General features: G+C 36.2%; 1 protein-coding gene across 6 annotated transcripts in view; it reads right to left on the bottom strand.

Annotated features, from left to right (window-relative positions):
* Window positions 1–10,971, bottom strand: part of DOCK3 (dedicator of cytokinesis 3) — a 313,071-nt gene that overhangs the window by 259,438 nt on the left and 42,662 nt on the right. For all 6 annotated transcript variants that reach the window (XM_019631262.1, XM_019631254.1, XM_019631269.1 and 3 more), the window contains exon 2: window positions 2,908–2,991. In XM_019631262.1, coding sequence (XP_019486807.1) covers window positions 2,908–2,991 — 84 coding nt within the window. The remainder of the gene's footprint in view (window positions 1–2,907; window positions 2,992–10,971) is intronic.

Below are 10,971 nucleotides of genomic sequence, written 5' to 3' on the forward strand. Positions count from 1 at the left end.
AGACAGTCTGGGGAATATAATCAATAATGTTGTAAATATTTTTTAGGGGGCCAGATGGACTCATGTCTTGTTAGGGAGACCACTTCATAGTCACTGTAGAGGCCTGACCACCGCACTGTATTTCTGAAACTGATGTTGAATAATAATGTATGTCAACTATAATTATATATACATATAGTCACGGGACGTGGAGTAGAGAGTGGGAATGGAATCAATGGAATTTTAATAGATAAGCATGATATCGGGGGTGGGAGGGCAGTAGATGGGTTGTTACTTTATGAGGAGTGAAAAGGGTAACTATTGCATTGTTCTGTACACCTGAAACTAACAAAATGTAAAAAAAACTATTAGAATAAACAAATTCAGTAAAGTGGCAGAATATAATATTAATATTCAGAAAGATGATGCATTTCTATACACTAATAAACTACTGGAAAGAAAAATTAACAATTCCATTCAGTTCATCAATAGATGAATGGAAAAAGAAGTGATACTATATATACAAAGGACTATTAGTCATAAAAAAGAATGAAATCTTGTCATCTGCAACAACATGGATGGACCTAGAGGGTATTATTATGTTAAGTGAAATTAGGCAGAGAAAGACAAATACCATATGATTTCATTTACATGGGAAACCTAAAAAACAAAATAAACAAACAAACGAAACACAAACTCATAGATACAGAGAACATTTTGATAGTTGCCAGGTGAGAGGCGATCGAGAAATGGATGAAAAAGAGGAAGGGATTAAGAAGTACAAATTGATAGTTACAAAACAGTCATGGGGATGTAAAGTACAGCATAGGGAATCTACTCAAGAATACTGTAATAACTATGTATAGTGTCAGATAGGTACTAGATTTATCAGGGTGATCAGGGTAAGTTACATAAACATCTAATCACTGCGTTGTACACCTATACTCATATAATGTTGTATGTCAACTATAATAGAAAAATATTTTTAAATAAAAAATACAATAAATAAATAAAGTGAAAAATAAAAGGAAGGACAAGATTTCAGACTTGAAACAAAAAAGAAAATAATGTAGATGTGTTGCATTTTTTATTAGATTTCTAGGCATTTTGCTTGAGATACTATATAAATAGCATTGTTTCCTTCATTTACTAATTCTTTGTTGCAACACATAGAAAAATAATGTATATTTAAAATACTGATATTGTAGCCATCAAACTTGCTAAATTCCCTAGTTTATTCTGATAGTTTTTCTATAGATTCTATTAAATGTCCTAAATTCACAATTACATCATCTATAAATGATAGTTTCAATTTTACCTTTTTATTCCTTATGTATTTTATTTTTCTTACCTTACTGCACTAGCTAGTACTTCCAGTACAATGTTCAATAGATATGGTGATATAGGTATCCCTGTCTCATTTTTAGATTACATTGAAAAATCTTTTAATGTTTCACAATTGAATATGATACTTGCTGTAGGCTTTTTTAGATGTCCTTTGTCAGATTAAGAAAATTCCCTTGTATTCCTATTTTGCTAAGAGTAAAAAGTGCTTTAAATTAAGCACTAAATTTTTATCACGAAGGAGTGTTGATTTACACTTCTTTTTAAGAAAATTTTAAATAAGTGCTGCACTAGAGCTCCTTTTCTGGAAAAGTGCCCTCCCAAACTTATACGGGTTCCTGGGTCATGGTAGGCTGAACTTATTCCCGTATTCTCCTTAATAGTGGACAACTGGATCAGAGCTCCACTTCCATGTTCACTGTCTCCATAGCTACAAAGCAACATTTCCACTCTGTTATATAACATGAGATAGCTCCTAGTCATGCTGAACTGCTAGCCCAGGCTGCTCAGGTTATTTCCCATGGTATCAGTTTTGGTTTTTGTCAATGTTGTGATTTTGTGTGATTTCTCCTAACTTTATTTTCCCATATATCTTGATTTGATTGCATGATTTAAGAATGTGATATTTTTCAGGCCGGCTGAGTGGCTCGTTGGTTAAGAGTCGGTTTGGGAGCGCAGGCTCTGAGCAGCAGGGACGCCTTTTAGGATCTCACATGGACCAGTGACACTGTGCCCTCTACAGCTAAGATGGTGAACAACAGCTCAACCTGGAGATGGGCCGCTGTGAGTCGCCGGCGACGGCGTAGGCTGCAGTGGGGCTGCAGTGGGCTGTCGTAAGCCAGCATGAATGGCTGGCAGCCAGTGTGAGCTGCAGTGAGCCGCCGTGAGCAGCCGTCCAATGGCCAGCGACCTATCTGCCTCAGCCAGGAAGAGCACAATGAACACAATACCAGCATGGGCCAGTGAATCAACGTCCTCCACAACTAGACTGAAGAACAAAAGGACAGCAACTTGTCTGTTCCCCTTCCCCGATTCCCCAACGCTGTTTCCTCCCCCAATTCCCCAATAAAATATTTAAGAAAAAAAAGAATGTGATTTTTTCAATAATGTATAAATATAATAGCAGAAAAGTATAATATTCAAGCCAAACTTCACATGAGCATATTTACTGCCTTGTTTTAATTATAACTGATCATGTCCAGCCAATCAGACAGAAACATATAAATGAATGGATTACAATTCAATTCTATTCAAATGCAGCTAAGCATGGGTGGAAGGTTATCTATTTGATTACAGGAAATAAAAAGTAATCATCTGACACAGTATGTAAAAATCATGTTCTGACAGCCAACAATGAATTATTTAATTGTTGCTATGAGAGCCAAAACAGCTCATACCTTTATGATGAACATAGATCAAGAAGGATTTTATAACAGTGTTATAATGCGTTTAATTACGGCTTCAAAATGATTGCTTATAATGTTACTATATATGATAGTATTTTATATAATACTATATAAAATAAATGTATGTAATACTACCCAAAATGGTCACTATTTGGGTACTTTATAGGTCCATACTTACCTTCACATTTTTCCAGAATCTGGACTGTTTCTCCTATTTCTAAGACCAACCCTTGAGGCACAGATCCTCGAAAACTGCATATCACTAGAAAATCAAGGATAAACATATCAATTAGCATTTTTAAATACTGAGACAGGGTCAGTGTCCCTGAAATTAAACATTAAATTTTCTTAAATATATACTCTCCCTTCTTCACTGATTCATCTCTCCAATTTGTAAACCCTTTACAACATAGTTAATATTTTCAAAGATAACATTAAGTAGTTCAGGACACTGATGTATGTCTTAATAAAATTACTATTCTTGGGTGGTGTGTGCATGCTTGACATAGGAAAAAACATGCCTTCTCAGGGAGAAAATGATTCTCACTTCAAAATGATAAATACAAGGTCTAGCATGAAATCAGAGATTATAATATACTGAAAGAACTTTGAAAGTGTGGATAATCAACAGAGTAATGAAAGTCAAAATAACCAGAACCTCAGATGACCCAGATGTTGATAGTAGCATAAGAGAACTTTAAATGACTAATATCAATATATTAAAGAATTGACAAAAGATGAACAAAATAAATGACAGATGAAAAATTTTAATACAGAAGTTAAATCTCTAAGTTAAAAATGGAAATTTATAACTGAAAATTAGAATATTACAAATTTCACATTCATTGGATGGACTTAACAAGAACTGAAGGAAGTATGAGTGAACTCAAAGACAGAACAATAGAAATTATACAAACAAAAATGCAAAAAAACAAAAAAAGAATGAAATAAAAATATATACAACAGACATGTGGGCTAATAGCATCTTCAACCAATGTATAATTGGAGTCCCAGAGGAAAGAAGAGAGAATAAAGCAGAAAAAATATTAGAAGATGGCTATCTTCTAATGGCTAATAATTTTCCAAAGATAATAAAAAGATGCCTATATTAGAAAAAATTAAAATCCCAAACCAATTATCTAAGATCCCACCTTAAAAAGCTAGAAAAGAAACAGTTTAAATCCAAAGAATGTAAATAGAAGGAAATAAAAAGAGCTAAAATCAATTAAATTTTTTAAAAGATCAAACAATAGGAAAAAAAATCAATAAAACCAAAAACTGATTCTTTGAAAAGATTTCTAAAATTGATAAACCCCTAGCCAAAAAAAAAGAGCCCTTCTACAAAAAGACTTTCATAGCAGCTTTATTCAAAAAACCCAGAACTGGAAACAACCCAACTGTTCATTAAGAAAAGATAAAACATGCAATAGCACTTAGCAATAAAAAATAAATATCCCCTGATACAGCAAGCACATTGATGAACATCACAATCATTGCACTGAGCAAAAAAGGAAGATGCAAAGGTGTACATACTACATAATTCCATTTACAAAGGGAACTAGAAGAGGCTAAACTAATATAAGGTAAATAAAATCAGAACATCAGTTGCCTCCAGAGAAACAGGGATTGATTTGGGTAAGCACAAAAAGAACATTCCGGAGACACAGAAATAGTGTTGGGGAATGGGTTGGTTACACAAGTGTATACTTTAGTCAAAACTGTACAATTAAGACTTCTGCAATTCAGTACATGTGAAATGTACTTCAAAATGAATCAAAGACTACACATTTAGGATATTAGCCCCTTATCAGAAGCACTGTTTGCAAATATCTTCTTCCATTCAGTTGGTTCCCTCTTACTTCCCTTGCCTTTGAGGTCAAATTCATAAAATCTTCTCTAAACCCAAGGTCTATTAGTTTAGTACCTATGCTTTCTTCTACGCAATTTATTGTTTCAGGTCATATATTTACGTCTTTGATCCATTTTCAGTTAATTTTGGTGTATGGTAACAGACAGCAGTCTAGTTTCATTGTTTTGCACATGGCTTTCCAATTTTCCCATCACCATTTACTGAAGAGGCTTTATTTTCTCCATTGTATGCTTTTGGATCCTTTGTCAAAAATTATCTGCACATATACATGTGGGTTTATTTCTGGGTTCTTAATTCTATTCTATTGGTCTGTGTGTCTGTTTTTCTGTCGATACCATGCTGCTTTGATTATTGTCACTCTGTAGTATAAATTGAAGTCAGGGAGTGTGAAACCTCTGCCTTGTTCTTTTTTCTCAGGGTTGCTTTGCCTATTTGGGGTCTTTTGTGAGTCTATACAAATCTGATGATTTTTCATTCCATTTCTTTAAAAGGTGCCATTGGGGTTTTAATGGGGATTGCATTAAATCTGTATATTGCTTTGAGTAATGTGACCATTTTAACTATGTTCATTCTTCCAATCCATGAACACAGGATATCTTTCCATTTCTTCGTCTTCTTCAATTTCTTTTAATAACATCTTGGGCCGGCCAAGTGGCGCGTTGGTTAAGAGTTAGCTTAAGAGCGCGAGCTCTGAGCAACAGGGCCACCAGTTCGATTCCCACATGGGCCAGTGACACTGCACCCGAGCTGAGCTGCCACTGAGCTGCCAAAGGGTGGCAGGATGGCTCAGCTGGTGAGAGCATGTGCTCCTAACAAGACTGCCTGTTCGATGGTGGGCTACGCCCACCCGCAACTAAGACTAAACTCAGCACCTTTCACTGAGCTGCCGCTCAGATGGCTCAGTGGACAGAGTGCACACTCTTAACAACAAGGCTGCCAAGTTCAACTCCCACATGGGATGGTGGCGGCCGTCCAGAAGCCGGCAACTGATCTGCCTCGCCAGGGAAGAGCGCAATGATGGTGCCAACTTGGGCCAGTGAAGCAACATCCTCCACAACTAGATTGTAGAACAAAACGACAGCAACTTGTCTGTTCCCCTTTCCCCAATTCCCCAGCACTGTTCCCATCCCCCCAATTCCCCAATAAAAAATTTTTAAAAATCTTAAAAAAAAAAAAACTACATACACTTTTCTTACAAAGAATTCACAAAGCTTCCAATGAATTATCATTTTTCCATTTAATAATTTCCCTAGAAGCAGGAATGATAATTAAAAACAAAAAAATTTCTTATGGGTACTGGGGTTTTATTTCAAACCATCAAACTGTAAGAATAAACATCTGTTCTCTTTACTGCTACCATGCATATTATTAATTGCAGCTATTTCATGGTATCATAATAATTTCAAAATGGAAGAACTACTATGACTTTCACTTAACATTTATTTATATAAATTGTAATGCCTATGAATGCATTGCACTAAAACTGCTTATAATAAGTCAACTCTTTTTAAGCCCTGGCAATAATCATGATTTAGGTCCACATGAAAAAAATCATCTCAAGGACTTCTTTTCCCCCTTAAAAATAGTTTCCAACGCAACAAGTGTATGGCATTATCACCTTTGTCCTGCTATAGAAACCCACAAAAATATTATCAGTCTCTTACATATTTTATGTTTTTTCTTATTTCTAGGTTAAAAGATATATCAAAATCATCTGCATTAGAGACATTATTGCACTGCTATTTTTTTTAAGATTTTTTATTGGGGAGTTGGGGAGAAGGAAATAGCGTTGGGGAATCGAGGAGGGGGAACAGACAAGTTGCTGTCTTTATGTTCTTCAGTCTAGTTGTGGAGGACATTGCTTCACTGGCCCATGTTGGTATTATCATTGCGCTTTTCCCGGGTGGGGCAGTCACTCGCCAGCCATTCAGCTGCTCACGGCAGCTCAAGCTGGCTGCCAGCCACTCATGATAGCTCACGGCAGCCCACTGCAATAGGGGCTGCAGCCTACACTGTCGCCAGCGACTCTCAGCAGCCCAGCTCCAGGTTGAGCTGGGTTCACCATCTTAGCTGTAGAGGGTGCAGCATCACTGGCCCTCATGTGGGATCCGAACCGGGATCCTGCTGCTCAGAGCTGGCATTCCAAGCCAACTCTTAATCAATGCACCACTCAGCCAGCCCTGCACTGCTATTTTAATTAATCCTAAAATGATTACATTAAATGAGAAGCCATCCCAACAATATTTTTGTGTTATGCCAATAAAAGGAAAAAGATACAAAATGTGGCTCAAACAAAAATAATTTATTTGGCTTTGATTTCTTAGAGTAGATTTGTCTTCTTAATTAAGTTTTGTTAAGGCCAATAATGAGATTAATTTGCATTCCTTGAGCTGGATGAGAGAGTGACACACTCTGGGAGTAAATAGATAGCAAAGGAAATCTGGCTTAAGGCACACAAAATATGGCCATGAATAATGCCAAAGTAATCCACACCTCTTTCTCAACTGATAATTAACTATTAGTTTAGCACTGCCTCATGCAAAGCAAGTGAAGTACAGCAAAATAATAGGTAGATTTTACATTCCTTAAGGGCTAATAGAAAACTGGGCAAAGGCCAGTATATATAATGCATTGAGAAAAAAGGTGAAAATAAGAAAATTAACTACTGAGCTGAGCTCCAAATAAAATACTGTCCATTATATGCCACCTTAGTACATAAGGAATGATTAAGTTTACATAAATAGTCCAAGGCTTTTATCAGATGTCTTACTAGAAAGTAAATAAACCAATTTACCTGTAATTTGTTTCTATAGTCTTCCCATTTTTTTAGAATAGTTACTGGGTGATAAGGAGGTCTTCTGATAGAATTTTAATATGAGCCATACTTAATCCATAGAGGTAGTCAAAAATGATGTTCACTGACAGGATTGAAAAAAATCGGTATAAAAACAAGTTTTGGAAAGATATTGGCTATAGATTGATTCATAAAAATATCTATCCAGGGCCGCCCGAGTGGCGCGTTGGTTAAGATCTGTCTTGGGACGCCAGAGGGCCCCAGTTCGGATCCCACATATGAGGGCCAGTGACACTGCCCTCTACAGCTAAGATGCTGAACAACAGCTCAACCTGGAGCTGGGTTGCCGTGAGTCGCCGGTGACAGCATAGGCTGCAGCCCCTGCTGCAGTGGGTTGCCATGGGCTACTGTGTGTAGCCAGCAGCCAGTGTGAGCGGCCCTCAAGCCGCAGTGAGTGGCCGTCCAGAAGCCGGCGACTGATCTGCCTCGCCCGGGAAGAACGCAATGATGGTGCCAACTTGGGCCAGTGAAGCAATGTCCTCCACAACTAGACTGAAGAACAACAACAACAACAAAAAACCAGCAACTTGTCTTTTCCTCTTCCCCCTATTCCCCAGCGCTGTTCCCATCCCCCAATTCCCCAATAAAATTTAAAAAAAAAAAGAAATATGGAGATATATATATATATATATATATATCCATAATTAGCCACTCCAACCTTAAACCAAACAAATCCAGTTACAAATAAGCTAGCTGTCTGAAGCTATTTACAAGGCCACACAGAGGGGGAGAAAAACCATAGCTTTTATTTCTTTTCTTTCAACTCCCCTTTGCCCTAAACATAATCCTTCCTACCCTATTCTCATTCCCGTGCCATACTATACACTAGAAATGTACTTCAACGGAACATAAGTGATAAACAGTATATCATCTATGCAATCATTAAATGTTAAATTGTCTTAGGCTGTAGAACAGAACAACATGTTAATTCAATATCTAGAATAAGAGAAGACTATTTAAAGCAACCTGGAAACATTTATATGGAAATATATTTGTACCCCTATGTTCATTGTAGCATTAGTCTCGGTGGCCAAGACATGAAAACAACCAAAGTGTCCTTTGATAGATGACTGGATAAAGAAGATGTGGTACATATATACATAGTGGAATATTACTCTACTATAAGAAAAGATAAAATACTGCCATTTGTGACAACATGGATGGATCTTGAGATTATTATACTAAGCAAAATCAGTAACACAAAAAAAAGTTGCGAGCCATATGACTTCACTCATACGTGGGATATGAAACTGAAAGCAACAAAGGAACAAGGCAAACAAAGAAACAAAAACTCACAGACATAGACAACAGTTTAGCGGTTACCAGAGGGTAAGAGAGGAGGGGGTTGGTAGAAGAAGGAAAAGGGGGTCAAATATGTGGTGATGGAAGTAGAACTGACTCTGGGTGGTGAACACACAATGCAATATATAGATGATGTGTCATAGAAATGTATACTTGAAATCTATATAATTCTATTAACCAATGTCACCCCCAATAAATTTAACAAATAAATAAAAATAAAGGAAGAAGTAAAACGCTATTTGCAGATAACATGATTGTCTACATAGAAAATCAAACGGAGTCAAAAAAGTTACTAGAACTAATAGTAAGGTTACACATTATAAGATCACTATACAACTATCAATCACTTTTCTATACACTAGCAGAAAACAGAAAAGTAGGTTTTAAGAAAATTCCATTTAAAATAACATCAGAAATATGAAATATATAGGGGCAAATATGACAAAATAAGTGAAAACTCTGTACACTGAAAGCTATAAAATATTTCTAGGAGAAATTAAAGGAAACACAAATAAATCAAGAGCTATGCCTTATTCACTGGTTGAAAGACTTCATATTGTTAAAATTACAATATTCTCCTAATTGACCTATAGATGCAATATAATCCCAATCAAAATCCCACTTTTTTTAGAAATAAAGAAGCTGATTTTTAAAATCATATCAAAATGGAAAAACATAGAATAGTCAAAACAACTCTGAAACAGAAAAAAATTAGAAAACTAATCTGCCTGATTTCAAGAATCATTATAAAGCTACAATAATCAAACAGTGTAGCACTAATGTAAAGACAGACTAATAGATCAATGTAACACAGTAGAGTCCAGGAATAAACCCACACATATACAGACAGCTGTTTTTTTACAAAGATGCAAAGACAATGCAGTGGGAAAAAGATAGCCTATTCAACAAATGGTGCCAGAACTAGCTAGCTATTCATATGAAAAAAGAAATAAACTTCATATCCTGCACGTATTTTTTTTAATTGAAATGGATAACAGACCTAAATTAAACCTAGAAAATGTCCAGAAAATAACATCAAAGAAAATCATTTGGACCTTGGGTTAGACAAAGATTTCTTAGATTATGAAAGCATAATCAATGAAAGGACAAATTGGTAAATTGGACATCATCAAAATTTAAAACTTTCGCTCTTTGAAACACTGTTAGGAGACTGAAAAAATAAGAAAAGCTAAAAGAAAATCTTTACAAAGCACATATCTGATTAAGGACTTATGTCCCAAATATATGAAAAAAACTCTTAAAATCCAACAGTAAGAGTATGTCACACATAGCGGCAGTGTAGGAAGCTCTACAAGTTGGTGCCTCCACTGGAAGAAGAAGTAACCTGGGGGTTGGGGGGAGGAATGATCAGAATTAACTATCTTGGAACACTGGAACCGAACTGGACACATAATAGCCAGAGGAGTGCTCAGTATGAAGGGAAGGAAAAGGCTGCTGACCTTGGGTAGGAGAACAATGTTCAAATCAGCTAGCACAGTCCATTCCACAGCCCCTGCTTGGCAATGAGAACAGCAGCCTGCACTCCTGGCACAGCTGCCTGGTGCCAGGGCAGGAAGTGTGGACCTTGTCCTTCAAAAATTCAGTGTTACACATTTTGGATGGTCTGGCAGATCCCTGAAGAACCAGTGCAGATGTTTGCCTTGCTTGTGACTCAATTCCATTTACAAACACATCAAAAAGAATCAAATACTTAGGAAATAATTCAACCAGACAGGCACAAGACTTGTACAGCGAAAACAAGAAACCACTGCTGAGAAAAGTTCAAGATCTAAATAAGTAGAAACACATCCCATGTTCATGGACTGATAGAATTAATATTGTTAAGATGACAATACTACCCAAAGCAATCTACAGATTCAATGTAATCCCTATCAAAATCCCAAAGGTATTTTTTACAGAAATAGAAAAACCCATCCTAAAACTCGAGACCCCAAATAGCCAAAATAATCTTGAAAATGAACCAAGTTAAACAGCTCACACTTTCTAGTTTCAAAACATACTACAAAACTACAGTAATTAAAACAATGAGGTACTAGGATAAGGATAGACATATAGATCAATGGAATATAATTAAGAGTTGGAAACTAATCCTGACACATATAGTCAATAGATTATAACAAGGGTACCAAGATAAACAAAATATCACACACACACACACACACACACACACACACACACACACACACACACACACA

This window comes from Hipposideros armiger, unplaced genomic scaffold (genome assembly GCF_001890085.2).
Source record: "Hipposideros armiger isolate ML-2016 unplaced genomic scaffold, ASM189008v1 scaffold_18, whole genome shotgun sequence".
In the NCBI taxonomy this organism is placed as follows: Eukaryota; Metazoa; Chordata; class Mammalia; order Chiroptera; family Hipposideridae; genus Hipposideros; species Hipposideros armiger.